At 35.7% G+C, this 24,681-nt stretch overlaps 1 protein-coding gene across 7 annotated transcripts in view; it reads left to right on the plus strand.

Annotated features, from left to right (window-relative positions):
* Positions 1-24,681, plus strand: part of CEP170 (centrosomal protein 170) — a 106,266-nt gene that overhangs the window by 57,021 nt on the left and 24,564 nt on the right. For 6 of the 7 annotated variants that reach the window (XM_069800620.1, XM_069800624.1, XM_069800625.1 and 3 more), the window contains 3 exons: positions 8,755-8,904; positions 15,235-15,361; positions 21,408-23,237. In XM_069800620.1, the coding sequence (XP_069656721.1) occupies positions 8,755-8,904; positions 15,235-15,361; positions 21,408-23,237 (2,107 nt within the window). The remainder of the gene's footprint in view (positions 1-8,754; positions 8,905-15,234; positions 15,362-21,407; positions 23,238-24,681) is intronic. The other variant, XM_069800626.1, reaches the window with a different exon arrangement.

Below are 24,681 nucleotides of genomic sequence, written 5' to 3' on the forward strand. Positions count from 1 at the left end.
CTTTGCATGTGTGGGAAGGGAAGGAACAGAATAGAGGCTATATGTATGTTTCAATTCTCATCAGCCTAACTAACCAGGGAATCCAGCATGTTACAGCAGCTCATATGCATGTGGAAACATTGGGCTTAGATAAAGTTTTCTTTGGTCCCAAAATTGTTTTCTTCAATTATGTTATAGTCATTTAAATTTCCTGATAAATAATTGATTTTTTTCATGAGCAAAGTAATTTTAGATCTCAAATTCAACATACTGACTCCCAACCAGAAGTAAAACTTGAAAAGAACTACCAAAATCAAACCTCAGCCCATGCTTCTGTCATCTTCAAAAAGAATTGTTGTGACCATTTAATGATTTTGTTTTCAATGAAAAGTTCTTATTTTAGATCATGTTCCAATTTATTTTAAATTGAAGAAGGATGCTGTTTCAAAGTCTTTGTTTATATAGATAGGCCATAATAGTAATGACCTTGTTTTTAATGTGCATGCTATCATCTTTAATTTTACTTGATTGTATACTACACAAAGAGTATACACAAAATATTATTCTATTGACACAGTCTTCAGAGAGGTTCTTTTTTTCCTCTAAAAATTTGGAATAACTAATCATTTTGGAGGGAAAGCTGTTCATGTTCATATAGACAGCAGGTTTTCCGTTTCATTTTCTGCATCTTTCTGCTCACGATGATACTTATATTTCAGTTTGTTTTGACTTTTTTTTTAGTATGTATATGAGTGGGAATCTATTCTGAAAGGCAATCATAATAAAATGGAATCTCCTTACTCTTTTTGCTCCCAGGGTATATCTGTTCATACCGTATTGTGTTACTGGCTAATGTGTTCTTCAAGGACTGTGTACTTTTCAATGATTTGTTGTTGTTGTTGCTTTAAGTCTTCATAAAGCTTGTTTACCACATCTTGTCTTCTCTGTTGCAAACCTTAAAGTTTTATCAGTAATCTTGCAGATAGCATGAAAGATTGTATTAAGCATAAAATAACTGCTAAATGAAGAATTGTGGACTGACAAGTTTAAGTTTAATGTTATGCTAAATATTTTGAAAGTAAGAGTGATAAAATCATAAGTAGGTATTTTATTATAATGTTACATTTGTATATATCAGTCTAGTTCTGTGAGAAGCATACACTAATTCAGATGTTTTCCATCATTTGTAAATAGTGTGCAATGCACAGCAGGGATTGATTTTAAAACATGGAGCCATATACCAAATTAAAACTTTTTTTTTTAACATCTGCAAGGTTTATTAGAAAATGTGTATTCTGAACTCTTTCACTAAAACTATGTTTATCCAAAAACTTATATATACAGTGCAAGTGGAGTAGGGAGGGGGAAATGTTTTTCATTACAATACTTAACACACATGTTGTTATAACTCCTCATGTTACAGAGTTAACATACATGTTATGGAACTCCTCTTGGCAAATTTTTGCAGTATTATAAGTGACAAACTACTTGAGAAGAATCAATGGGCACAGAGTAAGTTTGGAGAAAAAAAAAATCTCCGCATTTTTCAATGACTGTTTAAGAAACCAAGACAGATGTATCTATTTTCAGAAAATGACTTTCAAGTCTTCTGCCTTTTCACACCCTCTGGGTTTAATGGCTTTTACCATTGCTTCAGCAATTTCTTCTACAAAGAGTGCCTTTTAGCCCCACAGAGTGTCTTGGTTGCAGAATGACTATTTTATGAATACAATGCTGAAAAAGCAGTAGAACAGTTGAAGCCTGTCAAATCACTTAAGTGTATAAATTTTGTCAAGAGTTCAGACGATGTTTTTAATCTTTTTTCTTCTGAGGGGAGGAGTCTTGCAGTCTCTAACCTTATTGTTTCTTTTTTAATTTGGAATTCTAAAGAAAATTAATTCTTCACTGTAGCAAACAGGTACAAAATATGTATGCATGTAAATATGTAACTGGCGTCTGGTTAAGAGGAAGTTATTAGACTTGGCACGTTCATCCTTTTCATTTGCTTATGTAGCTTTTTTTTTATACCAGAGCGTCTTGCATCTGATTCTGTATCTTCAATATATAGTTAAAACAACATAAACAGCTTCTGTGAAGATCCATGGCTATTCATGAGATATGCCCTGCACAGAATACAGTCTGTTTGCCTGGGATGGCTAGGATAACTGCCAAGAACAAGCAAAAACTATTAAAATCAGAATTCTCAGAAGCAACTTGGTTAAACACAGTTCATGCAGTAGCTAAACACAAAGTGAGCTTAGGCATTGTACTCTGGCTCATCGCACTTTCTCAAAGGTGGGAAGAAAATGTTTCTCTTTTGTCTTTTCAATGTGACCAGTAACTCTGACTTGTAACAACCAATTTACTGGTGTATATTATGAATGTCTGGACCACCTTCTTTGGAAGAATGATGAGGACCTCAGTCTGCACACTAAGCGCAGCATTGCCAAGATAATCTGCAATATGGATCTGAAGCCTCTTCCATTTCCCTGCTCTCTGGAATCCTCTCTTCCCATCAATCAAGCATCCTTTGAGTGTGGCTTATTTACACATTCTTCTTCTTGCTTAGTACAGCCAAGCTGTGTCCAAATCTACTTGTGTTTCCAAATTCATGTCTCTTCCCTCTTTTTTTTTTCTTTTTTTTTTTTTTCTTTCTTGCTGGTCTGACTGTATCAGTTCACAGCTCAGTTTCTGAAATCTACTTTTATTTGACTTCCCTGATAATCAAATATATTCATCATATTACTTTCCCCTAAAAAAGCTATGAAACATAATTGATATTGTAATTTACATTCCCATCACTTTACAATGGCAAATACCTTATGTCAAATTTAATCACTTGCTCCTTGTTTTATTTTGCCATGGTCCTGTCTTTAATGCACTGTACAGTACAGCCCCTTATCTGTGCTCTGCTTTGGTGTAGTTTGCTTTTTTAACTGTTCATCTTTGAATTCCCTTTTACACACTTTTTGTCTTTGGGTTTTGTTCTGCTCCTTGTATACAAATTGCTTGCACTGAAATTAATAGCATTTAAATTGTCATCCTTTACAAATATCTCCAGATTGTGGCTATAGCTGTTGTTAAGATCTGAAAGAACAGAAGGAGAATTATTCAAATGCGTATAGTTTACAAATACCATCATTAATGGATAGGTTCGTAGTTACAGCTCTCTGAATTGCAACTAGAATCCTTGTTATTTATTTGTCGGGTTTCTGTCAATCTTATTAATACTATTAGTAATTACTGCATATCCTTTATGTTAAGACTACCATGGTAAGACTATTGGGAGAAATTTAGAAACTCAAAATTATAAAACTAGATAGAATTCTTCAGAGTTGTATTTTGAATAAAATTTATGCTCCTAATTTTTGTTAGTGGTCTTAGAAATGCTTTCTAATGCTTTGTGTAGTAAGTATGTATGCAGAATGATAGAATCCCTGTACTAATATACATAATTTGCTATAAAACTGAGTGAACATATCTATTCAGAGTCTCAAATAAGACATTTTCTTCTACTGATATCAGTATTTTCAGTAACGATTTGGATGAGGAACTAGTTCTGTGGACATTAAGTACTGACTAATTATAATATTGTAGAACTGCAGTGTGATCTTCATAAACCATGGCATAGTTTAAAATTAATGTCCTGAAACTAAATAAAAGTAAGTGTAAAGTCCCAACATTAGGAACTCTGAAAGTCATGTAAAAGAGATACAACTGGAAAAAGTTTTTTCTTACTCAAGAACTTTAATGTTTATAAAAAGCACATGAGGAAAACATCAAGTGGGGCTTTGGGGATTTTTGGGTTTGGTTTTTTTTTTTTTTTCCAGCTAACCCATTTTCTTCCTTTTGATTCAGAAAAATGGTTCCTGGTGCCATTAATTTTTCTGACCAGTTTTTATTTTAATTTCTAGAAGGTCTCGCAAATCAATAAAGAAAATATCAATAAAGAAAAATGCCTTCTGTGGTTTTAAAGAATCATCACTTTTGATAATTAATCCTGACATCATTATACTGACCTCTAGTATAGTTCATCTATGGTACAAAATATATTAATTCATCTGTTGGAGGGCAAGGGAGAGGGGCAAAGAGAGTGAACAAGACCAATTCCCGATCACTAAAGCTAACTTGGGTTAAAGCTGTGCTTCAACTATGGTGACAAGCAGGTGTGCTCTGAGTCATGAGCTGTTTTCACAGGGAAATGTGTATGGCTTGCCAAAACAGATTCCTCTGCTTTCTACAAAATTAGCCCTTGCAGAAGAGGACAAGGCACGTGCTCAGACTTGGTCCTGTAACTCCTGCTGTCTCCAAAAATATGCCAGTACTTATTGCAGTGATTGCATCTTGCTTGTGTTGTGTTACATAGACTTTGTTAATTCTTGTTTGATATTTGATAAAGAATTTAAAAAATTACTGTTCTATGTAGATAACGTTCTCAGTTACAGTATTGGAAGAAGTGTTGCTGAGATAAAGTGATGGAATTTATTAATATCTACATCAAGGTGCAATTGTTTTGCCATCAGTTACTTTGTACTTCTCCTCTGTACTTCTCAGGCTGAGTTTGCATTCCAGCAAGTAACAGCATGATGCTTTGGGACTTGCTGTATTTTTAGCCTGCTGTTTTGTCCCTTTGTTTTACTGGTGGAACCACAGAATGTAAATAGAGTATCACAGGGGGCTCTTTGGAGGGCTTACCATTCAGTGCTTTGAAATTGAAAGTATGTGTCGGAAATTCCCTTTGTCCCTGCTGATTTAGGAGACTTCATTATATGTCAGCCATAGTGTTAGCAGTTCTGTAGTTGAGAAATTATTGGATTTCCCTTTGGGATTTCTCAAGACTGACTCTTTGAGCTAGAAGGCTGACCTGAGGTGCTAAGTTATTATCTAGGATATTAAGGATCATAGGATCACATAAGCTGGAAAGGACCTTAGGAGGTCTGTAGTCCAACGCCCTGCTCAAAGCAGGGTCAGCTTTGAGGTCAGACAGGTTGCCCAGGACTTTATCCATCTGGGTCTTTGCACCCTACAGGGACAGAGACTAGGCAACCTTGCTTGGCTGTCCTCAGAGTGAAAAAGCTTTTCTTTATATCCTGTCTGAACCTCTCTTGTTTCAACTTAAGTGAGTTATCCCTTGTCCTCCTGCCATGCATTACTGTGAAGATCCTGGCTGTCATCTTGAAATGCTCCCAGTAGGTACTGGGGGGCTGCTGTTAGGCACCCACAAAGCCTTCCCTTTTCCAGATTAATCAAGCCCAGCTTCTCCAGACTCTCCCCGCAGGGAAAAGTGCTCCAGCCTTGACCATCTTGGTGGCCCCTGCTAAGCTCCCTCCAGTTAGACAGTGTCTCTCATGTCATGGGGTGACCAGTACTGGATGCAGTCTGACTATCACCTGTTAATCCATTTGCTTAAGAGGTCAACTTGATGGCAGGTTAAACAAAATTATGCTGACTACATTTCACAGATGGGGCTTGGCTTTCTACAACAATATTGTTGTCGTTCCCCTGCCATTCAAAATGTCCTGATTTGCAAGGGAAGTTGCTTCATGCTTCATAACAATAAAGTAGCTATTCTTAAACACCACCACCACAGTTTATATGTTTCTGATAGTTCCACCATTACAGCTCTGTGGCAGAGACCCTGCAGGAACCCCATGTAATGATGCAGATTGGTGCAGTGCCTAGATTTTTTCCCCGTCAGTCAGATTTCAGAGATTCTGTGAAAATTATTATCCTGGGTTTTGTTTTGTAGCTTTATGAAATAATCTACTCTTTCTGCTAAAATATAATTTCATAAAAATAAACAGTAATAAGGCAGAGCAGGGCAGAAAACTAACTTTCCAGAATGATTGCTTATGCGAAGCTGTTAGCTTAGAAATAATCTTTCTCTGGTAGTTTCATTTTTAAATGACATCTGTTTAAAAACCAGCATTAATATCTTCCTTAAATGACTTTAAAATCATGAAGATATTTAAAGAACAGAAACATCTGAAGAATTGGAAGCCTTGAAGAATGTCATTCAGTCTTTGTAGGAAGATACAGGTCTTTCTCCATTAAGGCTTCAATCACAATAGCCCACTGTTTGTACACATACCTTATCATAGCAACCCATAAAGTACAAGTTGCATTTTTCTAAATGGCAGAGACACGATTTCCAGCAGAAACCTTCAGGTTATTCCATGGCTGTTTCTGTTGAGGGTATATTCTCATTATTTGGTGAACAGTATTAAGTGGATTGGTTAATCCTGAAATTCTGATAGTATTAATTTTCTGCAGATGTATGACAGGCGTGTAAGTGATGTTCTAAATTTTGTCAAATATTAAACATGATTTGTTTTATCTTTTGCATAGTTTTCATATTTAAATTCTTAATTATGTATTAATGGCATTGTTTTCAAAGGGTTTTCGTATATCACAGTTCTGAAATTTAGTCTTTGGGCTAGATCACACTTGGGGGAATCTTCTTTCTTGCTGAGAAGAGGAGCTTTACAGTTGTGTAGCGATGGAACTTAGGGCAGGTGCATGCACTTACCAGTGCTCCTACATGTAGAATGAATGTGTAGTGCGAAAATACACATTTATTGAAAGGGATGCTTTCCTTTTATTTCTAATAGTAGTGTCCCCAAATATTTTGCATATTTTTTCCTGCCTATGATATCCCCACTATATATACAGAGGGAGCAGTAAGAGTAGTACTAGGAGGTAAATCTATTCCTTGAGTCTTATTGCTGCTGCTTTTACCTTTCACAGAAGAAACAGGCAATATTCAAATTTGGTTTTGCAGTAATTTCAGTACTAGGAGAAGAATAATAAAATTTGCTTGAGTAGGACTTCAATCCTAGAAAAGGTAGGACTGAAAGAAAGAAGCCTCAGGAGCTGTTGTTTGTGATACAAGAAATTTGACATGGTAAATGAATGTGCCACCAGATAATATGAAGCAATTTACAGGCAGCAATTTAGTCCTGTAGTCCTGATTAGATATGGAAGTGTTGTATTAATATTTTCCTTTAGGTGCTTATGCAATAAAATCAGAATTTCCTTTCATTTAAAAGAAAATGTAAAACTCTGTAATCAATGGAACTACGTTAAACAAGGAAAAAAGTGGCTGCAGAGTAGCGATATATTCAAAGGAGGGAGGTAGTGAAAGAGAACTGGTTTCTGTCCTCAAAAATTGCTATAACTGTACAAATCAAAAGTATATCATTAAAGAGAAAACATAAGTTGTATCATACTTATTTCTAAGAAAAGAAATTTATGAAATACTCTTAAGCAAATAGTGCATAAGTATATCTAGACATGATTTATGTATTAACTGAAAATTAGGGAGCATTGCCTCAGTTTTAGAGCTGCAGAAAGCAGGCTTTTTGCACGAGAGCAAAATACAAATCCAATGCTTTTGAAAAAGCTTCCTCAGTTATAAATGTATAAATGCTATAGCAACATCTTTCTGGACACAGTAGATCATAAGCAGCAGTTGAATGACAGGGTGCCTAACTTTTTTTTTTTTTTTTTTTCCTTCATCTGCTTCTCAGACACTAAAAAAAATTATGGTTTGTGGCCATCTAGTGGTGAATCTATTTTAAAAACACTAACCTTGTTCAGAATTTTAATAAACTAGTCCTCTAGCTTTGCTGTGCAAAACTGAATTACAAAACAGTTTCGGGGGAAAAAGTAATTCTGTATATCTCTTCCTCTTTTTCACTAGTAGTGTTTTTTACAAGATGATAGCATCTGTCAAGGTCATTTCCTTCTTCCCTTTTTTTTTTTGTCTTTCTCTAAGACAAAACAATTTTTGATGCTAACAGTTTCTTTTTAGCAGCCAATTTTAATGGGGGGGGGGGAGGAGGGGGGAGTGTTCCATTTTTATTCTGTAATTTTTTTTAATCTCCAAGTCCTTAGTAGTAGTGAATTTATTTCTTAGGCAAAAATTTATACATTTTGTAAATGATATGTTTCCAAGATACAAAATATTCTCTAAAATACCTTTGAAGTATACATCAATTCTGAAGGCAATTCATATTCCTTAGTATCTATGACTCATGAGAAATTTGACAGGCAATGTGCTGGCTCTCCTGCTTAAGTCCTTATTACTAAATTGCTGTGGTAATAACATTTTTCCAGTATTTTTCTTTGAGTAATGGTTTAAAAAGTCATGGGAAAATTACTCTATCACAAGTGGAAGGGATTAATACAAGCATCAGTAGGAAGCAGTGTAGTAGAACTGTGGCAAGTCACATCTTGAATGAGATGAGTCTGCATGGTTTGTGAGACCTGGTGGACTTCTAACATCTGCTAAGTCCCTAACAAATGAAAAACTGAAATTTTGTTTGGATTAGAGAAATAATTCAACAAGCATGTTAGTAGCAGATGTAAGCATTTGTATTTCTTGTTTTCACTAGATAATAGTAAAAATCTGAAAATTTGGTGTTCCAGTTACTGGTTTTTTTCCTTAATTGGGAAATGGAGTGTAAAATGATTTTTGTAATGATTTTGCCTTTACCTTTTGTTTTTTTCATCAGTGTCATTTTTTCATATCTGACCATTCCAACTAGCAGTTGCTTGAATTTTCACAGTGTTGACATAGACTTCTGCTCTTTTTTTAATTGCTGTAGATATTTCTTCTGTTTAATTTGTAGATTTCACCAAGATGACAGATAAGCATAATACAACAACCTGTTTAAACTCACTCTCCAGCATGCCACCATCCATCCATTAACATTGAACATTGTATCAGGATGGTATTGGGTTAATGTATGTAATGGTTTGTTTCATTTTCAGGTATTTGGAGTGGATGACAGCCAGGATTATAATAGGCCTGTTATCAACGAGAACCAGAAAGATTTAGTAAAAGATTGGGCTATAAGTTCTGCTACAGTAGTGCTGGAAGAAAAAAGACCACTGAGTACAACTGGATTTCTTGACACAGAGGTAGAATTTAATTTTTGATGGTCTTCTTTTTTCTTCCAATAAGAGAGAGCACTAATAACTGACCAGTAAGTGTTAAACAGCAAACAAAGCCTTGCCTAGAAAACATTAGCTTGATCTATAAGTATTTCATTTTTCTTAGGCCTTTATTGCATTATCAAAACTTCTCTGTCAGAGACAGCCACATTACATTGTGAAGGTGTTTTAAATTTTGCTACCTTTCTTAGTGCACTAACACCAGTGTGTTGGAAATGTAGCAGGAGCTTCCTTGCAACATACACTTGTACAGTATACGCTTCTTGTAAGTTATGCAGCAGAACTGAGGAAAAGCTGATTATGTTTTATAGCCCAAAGCAAGTAACTATATTAAACTTCAGAAATAAGGTGTATGCATTTAATGTGCGATACAAAGTCAGCTAGGGAAGAAATGGTGGATAATACATTTCAGATTTTTTCCCCAAGCCAGAGGACTTCATGTTTTTACATTCACGGTTTGAGTTCTGAAGTGAGATGCCACTCATGAGGAGTCACTTATGTTAGTTGCCTCAGAAGCAGTATAATTTAATCAGCTGGTGAAAGATTAGGCAAAGGAAAATGCTGTTCTTTATATATGACTCAGAACACGCACACAAGCTAGATGTTAATCATATTTCATATTGAAATCTTGGGAGACATTCTGGTATCGTTGTGAGGGATAAACTGTAACTTGAAATGTGTTGGGAACAGAACAGGCTTACGCTGGAGCAGAATTAATCTGGTAACAGTAACAAAGCACACCATACTTGTGCTTACCATGGCGAACTGTTTCTGAAGTATGATCCTGTAAATTAGCAAACTTTAAGCAAATTTTCTGGAATATATCAAGAGCTTAAAGTGTGACTTTGTGTGCCTGCCATGCAAATACATTGGTTTTAGTATCTAGGAATTTGTTTCCCTAGAGAAGGTGTTCTTTATCATGGTCATATTTTAGCTACTATGCAGTCTTGATACAGTAACATACTTAGTGTATCTAGATTAGTATCTTTGAATAGTTTCTCTAAGGTTATTACTTCAAGTATTATTGGCATACAGCATGAGCATATCGTGTGGAAGAATTCAACACACTTTGACACTTTGCCTTTCACCTTACTTCTTTGCAAGGATCTGTAACCACAGTCTTTCCCTCTCTTCTTTTTCATGCCTTTTGCAGCATTCAGCTCTCTTGTGCCATACCAGTTTTCAAGATTATTTAAAGGATTTATATTTTTCCCATTTCTATGATTTCATAAGCAGCAGAAGAAAGTATGATTTATTTTATAAACATAATTGAGCTTTTCAGGTGTCATATTTTACAAATAACAGGGCTTGATTTTAGAAGACAGACTTCTGCAATTATAGGGCAAGTTTAAGAATCCTTCTGGCAATGGCATACTAAAACTTGCTTTGATTTAGATTGAAATTACAAGAATGATGCCTTTTTATTACTGTGGATGCTTTGCTGAATGAAAAGGTCTTCATACATTGGGAAGGGAATGGGTTATTTGGCATAGTCTTAATTTACAAGATTATTACGCAGCATTATAGGGGGAAAAAAGGAAAATTGTTTGGTAGGTAAAGGATCAAAACTGACATAAGCAATGTAGATATAGCAAGAATTAGTGTTATAAGAGTTGAAGACAGATGAAGATGGAAAAAAACTTAGCAGAGAAAGTTAAAAACAGAAGTCAGTTGATACGTATGTAGAAGTAAAAGAAGCTGATTCAGAAAAATAAAGGTGTGTTTTTGTAGTATCATAATGGGAAAATAATCATGAGGATAACTATTGAGAGAAGACTGTAATATTTAAAGTCTTATTACCAAATCTTACACTCTGTTTTATCATTAGGAAAGGGAGAGGCAAATGTGTTTGATTTGTAAAGTATATGGATATCATGTTCTCATTATATACAAGCTTTTCTGCTTGTGGTTTTTGGAAGACTTACTGCATTACTGAGCTGCAGGTCATAAGTTAACCTTATTGAAGATCTTGGCTAAATAGTCAGGAACCTCAGGGTAGCTCAGTGTTCCAGGCTTGCATCCACTCAGATTGTGGGTGAACCTTGTTCCAGCTGCCCATCACAGTTGTAACTATGGATGATTTAGCAGAATGAGGTGAATTCAGAACACGATTGACATAGAAAAAGAGAGTAAAAATTTCAGAGATTTCAATTCAGGAATATGGCAAAGATGGCTTGGGAAATTATGAAGATTTTATAAAAACAATTTGGGGATTGAAAGATTATTCTGAACTCAAATATCTTAACTTTACAGGGCTTGTGAAGTATCATGAATCACATGCTTGGAAAGGACCTAAAAAACTGCTTGTCTTGTAAAGAAATTCACAGCTTTTCCTTTGATATGACAAGCTTTGGTACTTCGGAGTAGTGTATGTCATGAGACTAAATAAAATGCAGAGTGAATGTCTGACAGTTGGATTGAGCCTGCATGCACTGGTTCTTGCCTTTTCAATGATTAGAGATAGCCAGTAAAAATACTAAATTCATCTCTTTAAAATATTTAAATGTTTTTATTTTCTATATTATAAGCTGCCACTTGCCAACCAAGGTAAGTGTGATTTAAGAACAAAAATTAAATAAGATAGAGAACAAAGAGAATATTATTGTTGTTGTTGTTATTTATTCTTACGATGTGCGCTCAATTAACAAAAATACTGCAGACATTTGGGCTATGATTTATCCATCTAGCTTCCATTTAATGTTCAGTGGCCAGTTACCTATACTAAGCACAGTTCTTAAATAATGTACATGGTTTATCAACATTGTCTTTGATGTGCTTCTTAAGGACATACCTGGGTTTTGTTTGATTTGTGGGTTTGGGTTTTTTTAATTTTCTGTTGAGACTGCAGCACAGTTAGAAACCTGGTTCTGCATCTGCAAGGTCATCAGTGCCATTGACTACAATGTTCCTTTTCCTGTTTTGAATGCCCATTTCACGTCTTTCCCACTGAAGATAAAATAAATAATACTGTTGACATTCTGAATACTGAATAACTTCATTCATGTAAATATTTGCTATATAGCTTCTTAGAAGTGCAGAGCTGCTGTGTGTATTTAGAGGCTGTATTTCCTTTTGTTTGTCCTCTCTAATTGGACTAATTTCCTGTCCTTCTGTAGAGCAAACCATTCAGTCTGAAGTTTGATACTTACTTTTTGTTTGAATTTAAATGCTATACTGAAACGTAGGATGATTGTGTCACCAATGTCATATGGCTGTGAAAAGGCAAATACGACCCTTTTATACCCTGGAAAATGTATTGACAGAAGAAAAGGGCAGTGTTGTTGCCATGGTAGAAAGTGTTGGTGAAACTGCCTCTGAAATGCTAGCACTAGAATTGTTACCATTCTTGGTGAAGAAGTGTAAATACAAGACTAGAGAAGGTACAAGATTGATACAATTCATTTAGTCTAGCAAAGTAGTAGCTGAGATGGGTACAATTGCTGGGTTTTGCTGTATAAGTGGAGTAAATGCAACAGAAGGAAAAAGAACTATTTGAGATAGATGTCAGTGTTGTTCCAGGAACAAATGTGAAGTCATTGGCTCTAAATAAAGTAAGTATGGAAATACTTAAACCGATCATCACCCCTGGAGGAGTATGGTTCTGAAGCAGGTAGAGTGGGGAGGGACTAAAAGAGCTGCTTTTAAGATGCCACTTCAATTTATGAAAGGATGGCATGATATGATTCTTACAACATGAGATGACTGGATGACTGGAGTATGTGTCTGAAGAGATGAATTTTATTTTATTTTTTTTTATTCAGCTTATTGAAATTTATTTTTTAAAAAATAAGATTCTGCTCTGAAATGTCAAGTATTGGAGATGCTTCCACGTGTCATGTGTGGGGGGGGTGGGGTTTTTTTCAGATGTAGATCCTGAAGCCCCAAATCTTCAGTCTGAATAATAAATCCACAGAAATCCATTGGTACATTTTGTGAAGATCTGTTACTCCAATTTAGTTTGTATATGTGATAAGCATAAGGGAAAGCACATTTAAGACGAAGTTAAAAGGCTGGTATCTCTTACGTAAACCCAGCTTTTCTGAAATACTAGGAAATTCCTTTTGGTATTCGAGAGAAGATTTGGAGGATTGCTTGCTTGAGAGCCTGTAGGATGCAAATTGATATGGATTATAGGAAGAACATTAGGATAACTGAATGTGACTTTTTAAATGTGTGTTTTATAAACCTTTCACCTTTTGGATGTGCTCAAACTACTGTCAAACTGCTTTTCATAGCTGTGTTGTTTGTGCTTGTATATACAGAGTTGGCAAAACATGTTTACATCCACTGCTATGTAGAAAATGTTTTTGTGGCAGCGTAATTACTTTCAGAGAAAATTTATCATGCTGCTTTACTGTAGTTAATCTGCAAAGTCTTAATATATTTCTCTATTTTGAAGTGGAATTCAGATTTCCAATACATATCATATCTGTATCTCTGGAATTGCTTAGGTGGTTCACTAGGAACTAGTTGGAGTTTTCTATAGCAAAGATAATTGAGATGTCTATCATATTTGATTTTGGCTGTAATTAAGTGTTTTATTAAAGATGGAAGTTCACTAGTACAGACAGGAAATACAGAAAAGAAAGAGATATGAAAGAAAAATGAGGCTTCAGCAGTAGCTGTCAATGCATAAATGCTGTACATTTTTGCATGGGTTTTTGGTAATATTCTTTCTAGCACCCTTTTCCTTGCATTGTGTTCAGAAATGCCCATAAATAACAGAAACATTGAATTGCCTTCCTTTTCAGTTATTAGACTTCAATTTTGTAACATTTTGATTCTAAGAAATGAATTTATAATGTGGAAATTTGAATAATAGTTCAAACAAATTATTTGGAGCATCTCTGACTTACTACATTCATAGTATTCTGAAAGAGATTTGTGAAGTTGCACTTGTTTGCATTAATTAGGGTCATCCATTTCATCAGGAGAAATTCAAGATCATAAATTCAAGTCTTCTCAAATGCCTGAGTAACTTTTGATTTCAAAGAAGTGATCATATACTAGATGACATTGTTCACTATTCCATTCCCGCTAAATAAATTTTATAAAATTTAGAGAGTTGGTTTCTGGTCAAAGACTAGAATCCCAGAGTTGCCAAGGCATTGGGCAAAAATCAGTGTTCTGAATAGAAGTGCCAGAATTTGAACAGGCCGCAGAGCTTCAGCCAGCCTTTGAAATAGCCCCAACAAATTTCCTTATTAAGCAAGTTACTGGTATCTGTGTCCTTCCCATCTCTTTTTCTGATCTTGAATTGTGATTTCTCATTTAACTTGTCTATGGTTACGTAACTCCTTTGTAACTGTAGTCAGTGACTTCTGTCATTTGCAGTGCTTTCTCTTTTGAATCCAATAAATTACATGTGTAAACTTCTATAAAGCCTTTGACAACTGTATGCTATGTTTGTGTGTGCATGTGTGCATGTACATGCATCGACAGTTGCCTGCTGTCTTTTTTTTGGAGACATGAGCAAGAGAGACTATGATATATTGGATAAAGCAGTTATATTGCATTGTATTTAGAAGTTAGTTTGGGGGGAGGGCGGGAACTTAAGCTACTATAACAACACAACATAAAAAGATGGTTTAATTTTATATTTAGTTTTTTTACATTTTAAAAATGTTCAAGGTTTCAAAAGGCTTATTGTCAAGAAAGTAAATTAATTTCCATTCTAAGTCAGCTGCAAAAAATGATCAGATACTGATTACATTGACTTTACTGTTACCCAGTAGAGTGGTTTAAAACTAATCTTTGCTTCTTTTTTTTGTTTAGGCCAAACAAATAATCTGATCTTCCTTCCTTTCCATCACAAGTTATCTTACTCTTTCAGTCCTTAAGGTAGTCTTTCTGTAATGAAGTAAATACAATATTTCTTCTGAACAAGAGGGTCTTCTAAACTGGTAAAATGTCACTTTCTCATCTTGAAGCACGTTTTTAATTTTTGAACACCTACACCCCATGTTTTTTTCCTACCCTTCTGAGCTGAGGACTGAAATAACCTGGTTTTAAAACTAGCACATGTTATAGTATATTTTATATAGGTCCTGGTGTTTAGAAGTGTACTGCACTAGGAAAGCTGTTTATTCTGTACTGATTCTGCAACTATATAAATTTTGTTTACTTGTTTGTTTGCCATTCTAGAGCTGGTAACTCTAAAATTTAGTGAGGTAAACTCCTTTTTCAGTTTTCTCCAGGAAAATAGTGTCTGACATCTCTGTTCAGGAAAAACCTGGAAAGAGGACATGTTTTTTATCAAACAGTTGTAATTTTTCTTCTGCTTTTTTTCTTCTTTAGGAAACTTCTACTGCCCCTGGAAGTAAACGTTGGGTATCACAATGGGCCAGTTTGGCTGCTAATCACACACGTCATGACCAAGATGACATCAGATTGGAGTCATCTGTGCCTGCTCCATTAGAAAACGGTATTAAAAGCTGTTCTTATTATAAGTTGAAGAAACCTATGAAAGGGAGACAAGAACGATTGGGTATCTACATAAGCAGTTTTCTTTACTCTTGGTACCTCATCTTCACCAGAAATTTGTTCGTGTTATTGAAAAGAAACAGCATAAAAACGAGCTCAACGGTAGTGTTGTTTGGCATGGTAGAAGAGTGCCAATATTAAACTGAATAACTAAAACAAAAAATACAAAACCTGTTTAATATTAAAGAAATGTTCACTTGAATGCACTTTGGGTTGGTGTGCGTAGTATGTTTCTTTCCTTACATTTTTCTCAGTACTGACCCCAAAATCCACTGCTTTAGTGGATTAATAGTTAAACAGTCCAACTTGAGACTTCATTACTCAGTTGTTATTCAGCTGAAGCATAGCATACTTCCTTATCTCGGAAACAAAAAACCCCTATGTTTCTTGAAAACCATAGAAACCTTCTTGGCAATGAACAACTTTTATCTCCCTTCCTTGTGAGTGGCAGATGTTTGGGCTATGTCTCTCCTTAGTTAAACTATTCACATTTCTTATTGTAAACGGTTGGTTCTTTAAGATCTACACTCTTGGCTATAAAAGAGTTGCTTACCTTACTTTACTTCTCATCTGCTGTTTTTCTTCCTCTCAATTTCACCTTGGAGATGATGATTTAACACAGAATTCTAGTGTAATTCTTATGCTGGTAGTTGTGTATTGAGGTGGAGTTAATGTAGCTCTTCATTACAAAATTGACTGGTGACGACAAAGGGATGTCATATTAATGAATGCTTCATATTCTGAAAGTGATAATGCTGTTTAGTGATCAAGAAGTAACTAATTATCAGTCTACTACTTGAGATATGTTTTTGTCCTGCAATTCCAGTATTTCCTCTTATTCCAGCTGACTTTGAAGTTTTCAGCATCAAAACAAAGTTTAAAAGGTTAGGGGAAAAGATGTGGTTTAGAAGTAGAAATGCTCTTCTGTGTACACCACTTCAGAAGATATACTACCATCTACAGAACATGCCAGATAACCTTGTTAGACATTGGTGAGTAGAATAAACTATTTTTTTCTATAGTTCTGAGCAGTGTTCTAGGTCGGATTTTTTTTCTTTCTTTTTTCCCCAGAGTTACATGCACAAGTGTAATGTCTGTTCTCTACTTTTATTGTTATAGCTGCTGACATTCTTCAGATTTTCAAGAATCCATGTCTGTTGCAATTTCAGAGCCAGCTACGTCTTTGACCTATAAGTTAGTCTCTCAGAAGACTGCATTTTCAACTGACAAAACGAAGTCTTTACTGCTTTCAGAGTGGAACCATGTGATTCTCTTGCTGCTTAACGGCAAACCTCGTCCCAGCACTCTGCCCAGCAGTCAGGCCTTCTGCAGAAAAAAAAATTGCCTATTACTAAGTTCTTTGGGTTTTTTGCTGTTTTTTCCCCAGCCACCTTCCTCAGGCCCTCAGACCAGTGTAAAAGCGTAGTGATAGAGATTTCTCTAAAGTGTTTATCTATTCCATATGATATGTTTAAAAAAATAAAGAGGGGGTCGCAAAAACCCAATAATTATGTTTTTCCATATTTTTCTGCCCAAATTTTAGGTTTCTTGGTAAGTTTAGATAACTCTCTTTGTTCCCAGCCCAGGTTAGATGAACTGAACCATTGTCTGAACTGCTCAATCTTGAATCCCATAGGTGATAATTATATTTTTTTCTTTCAAATTCCCTCTATTTCTCCTACAACACCTTAACTTAGTTGTAACTAATAAATACATTTCCTAAGTGGATTTGTGATATATTTATTTTATTGCCCTCGGATTTTAGATAACACTAATAAATTAATTTGGATACTTGCTATGTTCTGTATATAGATCTTACCTGTACAATTTATTCTTTACTGGAAAAAAGCCATTTAGCTTCTTCACAAAAGAGTTTAGCTTTAATTCTGTATATTATTCTGGCACAGTGAAAGGATAAGAAAAAACATGACTTTTAATTCTAAAGTTGAATAAATAACTTGACTACTTAAAAAAAAAAAAAAGATTAAATTGAAATATTATTGGAAATTTCTTCCAAAATGAAGCTGCTGTTATGTATTGATTAGTAACCGAATTTCTGTTCGGGTTCATATTCAGCAGATTAAACATGCTTACATACACTTTCATTAACTGGTTTATCAAATACAGTTATTTTTCTGATAATTTACTTTTTGAAGTAAGTTCACATGGTTTTAAAATCATAGAAGGTGAGGCCATTTAGTAAAGCAAGCAATAAAATACATTCCAACTTCACAGTCTCATTTTACTTTTTGGGGAAGCTTACAAAGCAATTTTACTTTTGATGTTGCACAATGCAGACTTCTGTATCAATGCATGGAAGAATTCTTATCAGTAACTGCTGCTTCTATAGTAGCTTTTCCACCCCTCATAGCAGTTGAACTTTGCATAGTATACTAAAAGTCAAAGGAGATGGAAGGGGGAAAAATTAAATTACCTGATATACCTTGTATATAGAATAATGGAAACAAATTTTGCACTATTTGGAAGGATCAGGTATACATACAGAGCACTTAAAATCAGAGCTCTCAAGACTGATCCTTTGGGTGGTTAATCAGGGGCTTGGGGCTTTTTGGGGTTTTTATATTGTTTTAAACTGTCACTTTCAGATGGGACCCTAACTAGGATCTTCTTCAGAGATGAATGCTTCTTTTACCATTATAAGAACTTTATGATTTAAGTGAAGCAACTACTGTGTAGTGCATATCCATACTGCAAGAATTCTAAAATACTTAAGGAGAAATCCAGAAAGCATTCAAACATCAAAGATGTAATGAAAATGCAATTTGATATGTATGTCCAAAGACCAATTCACAAAATCTGTCTCGTTGACTTAGATGCCTGTATTTTCTTTAGAAATCTTGGTAGTTAAACTTCACATAACGTGTATAGCCAAAGGCAGTGCTGAACAACTCCACGCTTTTCTTCTACCAAAGACTGTTTGAAATCCACTAAGAAGCAAGTTACATGCCTTAAATATATGTAAAAGATTTGGTGTGGTAGGTATGTCTTAGAGAAGTCAAACTTCACAGGTAGCAATCACATTGATTTTTCATTGAACCTTCCATTTTTTTATACTTTCCAAGAAAAATAGTCCAGGAATTAGAAAACCTTGCTTAGATTTCAGAGATACCTCCTGCTTCTCAAATGAGTGTCCTAACACGGATTATACAAAAAAAGGTGTGAGTCATTTTGCATTCTTCATCAAAGGTGTGGCACTGTGCAAAGAGAAAAAGATTGAAGAGCTCAGGTAGAAAATAGCAGATGTGTACCACTGTACATTATAGACAACTATATACATACGGTATGATTGTTGATAATCAATTAAGTGCTTAGAGAATTCTTGCAGAGAGGGAAGCCCTATACTCTGGTTTATATTCCTGGAACAATAAATGTTGGTGGCTAGCCTTGACAGAAAGATCCCAACAGGGTATGCAGAGCAATTGTTTATACATTTCTCCTGGTGAAAAGTGAATTGACAGATGTGTGTTAGTAAGTATGTCATGTTATATTGCAACAACTGGCAAATGAAATTGCAAAAAGAATTATTTTCTGTCCAAACATTTGAAGTCAGAGCAATTCATAGAGCAATTCATATTCTCTCTGAGTAGTAAAGGCTGGTTTCTGACAGCACAATTGCTATGTTTGTTAAATGGGCAAGGAGGGCAGAGTCATCACTGTGGAAAAATAAAGTTTGGTTCTAAAATGGGGGTATTCATCATCAATTATTCCTTGCAGCAGTTCATGGGATGGCCATATTTTTCTGCCTAAAGAGCATTCTATATCCAGTAAGAATTCAATGAAAGTGCTTTAGCAGTAGTACTCATTCTTTTGAGGCTTTTTATACTTCTGTGTATTTCTGTACTACAGTGTCTTGTATGGGTTAAAAGCATTCTTTTTGCTTTCTCAACCATAGTAAGTTCTTTCTTCATGAGTAGGACTTTACAACACTGCTGGAAGAGTGTCTCCCAGCACTGCAGCCTCTTCCTTGAGGGGAGGTCTCAAGACCTTGAGCTGTGGAACAGGCAAGGGGGGGATCTTACTCTATTCAGTAGCTTTGAAATCTGGTGCTGAATGTGTTTAGGAATGTAAGACTTGCTTTCCCCTCCCTGTCGTAATGGTGTGCTGCTATAACAGTGATTTGTTGTGTACCTATTTTAACCTACTGTGAGAGCATAAAAGCTCTACATTCATATATAGGGTCCTGGTGTACACAGCTGGCTAAAAGAGTGATTTCAGAGAGAGCATATCTGACGTAGCTCAAATTCTTCTATCGATGAAAACTTTCCTTTTTACATGAGAGTGATCCTAGCCCATATTATGGAACGTATCTACTGAAATTACAATGAAGCAGGAAAAAAATATCATAGTCCCTCTGCAAGAATGACACAAATGTTCATGAAGTGCCCCCTTTCCCAGTATACAGTCACAGAGTGTCAGCAAGGTAGTAATTAGCTGAAGATGCCACACAAACAGGCGATTGTTCAATCACAACCAAAATTATCCATGTTTGGGAAGAAATTCTGCCTGTTTACAGCAGAGCAGGAGGAGGGGATTTTGTTCTGTCTTTGCAGTCTTACCCTGCTTTTGAAATTACTCCTTCCCTTTTTCTGCAATATGTTAGTTTTAGAAAGTACGCTTTTGGAAGATGGCTTTTTCTGTCCTGGCCACGTCTCTGTGATAAACCGGAAAGGGTTCATTGCAGTAATTCCGTTGCAACCTTTTAGACATTGCTTTCATACACACATGCTCTGTATCAGGACTTTGGATTGTGTACAATGAACTGTTCTTTTGTACGACACTCTTAACATTCTACTTCTAGTAATACAGAAATATTTTTCTGATATATGTGATCTTTTCAATCAGGAGATACCCATTCTGAATTTTATTAGTACATGATGTTGTTCGGGTTTTATTACAAAATGTATTGCAACAGTGAAATGAAATAACATAGCTAGTTATGTACAACTTATTACAGTTCAGAGGTAGTTAATGTAATTCACAAACAGAGTTTCCACGCTGTAATAAGAGGAGTGTTTCCATTCTTTCCTGTAAAGAGGAAATTATGACTAATGAGAATAGGACAGGCACTAATGGGCTAAAGTGGAGACAGTCCAGCTGATGTTAAAGAATAAGAAAAATATTTTAAGAGTTATCTACCCAGGTAGCTTATAGGGGTAGTCAAATCTCCATCAGCTGAGATTTTTAAGAACTTGTGAAATGTTTTTAAACATGTATTTGTCAAAGTATAATTGATCCTGCCATAGAACAGAGGGATGGACTACTGACTTTTTTTCCGTTCTGTTTTATGTTGGTTTATTAGTGTCCTGGTTTCAGCTGGGATAGAGTTAATTTTCTTCCTAGTAGCTGGTGTAGTGCTGTGTTTTGGATTTAGTATGAGAATAATGTTGATAACACACTGATGTTTTTAGTTGTTGCTAAGTAGTGCTTACGCTAAGTCAAGGACTTTTCAGCTTCTCATGCCCAGCCAGCAAGAAGGCTGGAGGAGCACAAGAAGTTGGGAGGGGACACAGCCGGGAGAGCTGACCCAAACTGGCTAAAGGGATATTCCATACCATGTGACATCATGCTCAACATATAAACTGAGGGGGGAGTTGGCCTGGGGGGCAGAGATCACTGCTTGGGGACTGCTGGGCATTGGTCAGTGCGTGGTGAGCAATTGCATTGTGCATCACTTCTTTTATATATTTTTTATTATTATTATTGTTGTTGTTATTTATTTTCTCTTCCTTTGCTGCCCTATTAAACTGTCTTTATTTCAACCAACGAGATTTACTTTTATTTTTTGATTCTCTTCCCCATCCCACTGAGGGTAGGAAGGAGTGAGTGAGCAGCTGTGTGGTTGCCCGTAGTTGCTGGCTGGGCTTAAACCATGACAATTAGTCTTACGCAGCCTTAAGAATTTAATGCTTCTATTTACCTTGCTATTGAATGACTTCTCAGATATTTTTTTTCTTTTTCATTTTTAGACACAGACATCAGTGAGTCTGGTATTTCCATCAGAAGCACTGGTTCAGCTGCTTCTATGACCAGCCAAGGTGAGCGAAAGAGAAGAACACTTCCACAGCTTCCCAAAGAGGAGAAAGTGAATGAAAGCTCAAAAGTAAAAACTATATCTCATCAGAGATCAGAAATAGGTGAAAAGCAAGACACTGAACTTCAGGAGAAAGAAACTCCAGTTCGTGCCTCAGATGCTGACGGCAGAAGTATAGCTAAGTCAAGCAGAACAATGAATGGTCTTTCACCCAAAGCTACTGGAGACAAAGTTTTTTCTTTCCCCAGCTCTTCCAGTAAAGAGAGAGTTGAAACCGGCAGAGGAACTTCCGTGGTGAAACAAGCTTTAGCAAAAATTCAACAACAAGAAAGAAAGGAGCAAGGACACTGGACACCCACAAAATTATCCTCTACAAAACCTGCTACAAACCAGGTTGAGAAAGGTAGGGAAGAGATTGCTATGTTACCCAAAACTTCAGATAGTCAAGACAAAGCTCCTGGACATGTTACAGATAAAGCAGAAATTAAATTGGTGCAGAGTGAGGCAAAAAGAAGAAAAAATGAAGAAACTATTAAAGGACAAAGTCCTAAAGCATCTGGTGGAGAAAAAAAGGAATCTTCAAAACCATTAGTGAGGCAAGGTAGCTTTACTATAGATAAGCCTAGCACAAATATACCTATAGAACTTATTCCTCACATTAATAAGCAAAGTGGATCTGCTGCCCCTTTAGCACCCGCAAACAGAATACGTGACAGAAGTGATTCAATGGACACCGATTCTAGTCTAGATACAACACTCATTTTAAAAGACACAGAAGCTGTAATGGCTTTCCTTGAAGCTAAATTGCGTGAAGAAAATAAAACTGATGAAGGTCCTGAGACTCCTAGCTATAACAGAGATAATTCCATATCACCAGAATCAGATGTAGATACAGCCAGTACAATCAGTCTCGTTACTGGTGACACTGAAAGAAAATCTACACAGAAGCGGAAGAGCTTTACAACCTTATATAAAGATAGATGTTCGTCTGGTTCCCCTTCAAAGGATGTTTTAAAATCTTCTGCAACCAGTGCCAGAGAAAAGATGGAAAAGAAAACAAAAAGTCGATCTTCAGATGGTGCATCTAGACCTGATGCTCGCAAAACTGTGCAATCCAGTGGAAGAATGAGACAACCATCAGTAGATTTGACAGATGATGACCAAACATCCAGCGTACCTCATTCTGCCATTTCTGATATCTTATCATCTGACCAGGAAACCTACTCTGGCAAATCACATGGAAGAGTTCCTTTTGCTTCAGCAGATGAACTTTTACATTCTAAGATGGAAGGAAAGTCAGCTAAATCAAAAACCTCTCCTGTTGCACTTGGGCAATCTAGTAAATCTACCACTCTTCCAAGACCTCGTCCTACAAGGACTTCTCTCTTGCGCAGAGCACGGCTTGGTGAAGCCTCAGATAGTGAGCTTGCTGATGCCGATAAGGCTTCAGTGGCTTCCGAAGTGTCCACTACAAGTTCTACGTCAAAACCTCCATCAGGGAGGAGAAGTATTTCCAGAATAGACTTACTTGCTCAACCTCGCAGAACTCGACTTGGCTCTTTATCAGCACGTAGTGATTCTGAAGCAACAATAACTAGAAGCACTGCCTCATCTCGTACCCCAGAAGCTATTATCAGAAGTGGTGCAAGGTTAACATCAGTAGGAGATAGTAGTAAAGTTTCTGCTAGAACTCGAGCCAATAGCATTTCTCGACTTTCAGATTCAAAATCCAAGTCTTTGGCTTCAGCTCATAATTCTCCCTCAGGTATGTGAGATTATTTGAACTAGTCTTATACAATACTAGGTGTTTTTCATGTGTGGAAATAAGGAACAGTTCTTATGAAACATTTGTTGAGTTTTAATTGATGCAGTCTTTCTCTTTGGAGCAAGAGGCTTCCTTGGCAGGGCTTGTGGATATTTCTTACTTAAAGTCATAAAGACAAGAAATTGTAATCCTTTAACTCTTTGGATATTTTTTTTAACTTGCAATCAGTAACAAAGAATGGCATTCAAAAGAGTCAACATTGATTTGCATTAGTAGAAAAAGAGCAGAGATCTCTTTGCTCAAGTGGTAGTAGTGGAAGTTCAGAAGGTCAGCAGCACTTTTTTCTACATAGAAGGTAGAGTATTTATTTGTAAGGTAGGCTTGTAAATATTCTCAACAGCAAGCTTTCCCTGCGGTATACCCTGAGCATCTGTAGGATAATTATAATTTAGGATTAGCTTCCAGAACTACAAAAGTGAAGTTTGTTTGAGAAGGATAATAACAATGAAGTAAAAAATGGAAATATTAAACACAAACACTACCTAACTAAATATTGTAAAGTTAAGTAATTTATATTAAAACGTTTGCCTTGCTGTAGTTTCTGTTCTCTGTTCCAAATCATGACAATTTATGATTTCATCATGATTTCCAAATCACGTTGATCTTCTTTTGTGTTGTAGTTCCTTTACTATAATATTGTCTTATGTATGGAAGGAAAAATCCATAGAATTGATTAATTTTAACCTACTATTCTGTTAGAAGTTAACATAACACTTTAAGTGCAAGCAGTGTGAAAGGCTGCTAGTTTTTTTCCAAAAGCAATATTAAATCAACCAAAATTAAAATGTGGTAGTTCTAAATAAGTGAACTTACATGTGGAATGAATATCTAAAATTGACGTCCTCTTGCTTTTTGAATTGTCATACTACCAGCTGGACCTTATTTGAAGCCAATCCATAATTTAAGAAAAAATGAATGGAAGAGCTTCCAGTCTTGTGTGTTGCAACTGAGATTATATAGTCTCCTTTACTGCTTCCCATTCAGAGTTGATAGAAAGATTTGTAATATTTACATTTCCCACAGTCCTACTGCCCTTTTGTTGCTTGTGTATCATAAATGTACCTTCTTAGGATTCTTAGCAGCGTTTATTCTCCAGACAGGTATCTTTTGGCTCTGTCATTTATTAGGTGAATAGAAATTTCTGTAGAGATACAAACAAGGTGTTCACTGAACTATAAAGTTGAATCTGTTTAATATTATGACAGGTGTCTACAAAGATACAAAAAAAAGGTGAAACGTAAGAGAAAAACTCAGTCCTTCTTCATAAGATGTCATTGGAAAAGTAGTATGTTTTCAATTTTAATCAAAGTTTTAAATTGATGTGTGCAGCCTGAAAGGTGGCAACATTAGGTCAAGGAAAAGTGTCAGTTAAGGCTGCTTCTAT

Source organism: Haliaeetus albicilla, chromosome 13 (assembly GCF_947461875.1).
Source record: "Haliaeetus albicilla chromosome 13, bHalAlb1.1, whole genome shotgun sequence".
Taxonomy (NCBI): Eukaryota; Metazoa; Chordata; class Aves; order Accipitriformes; family Accipitridae; genus Haliaeetus; species Haliaeetus albicilla.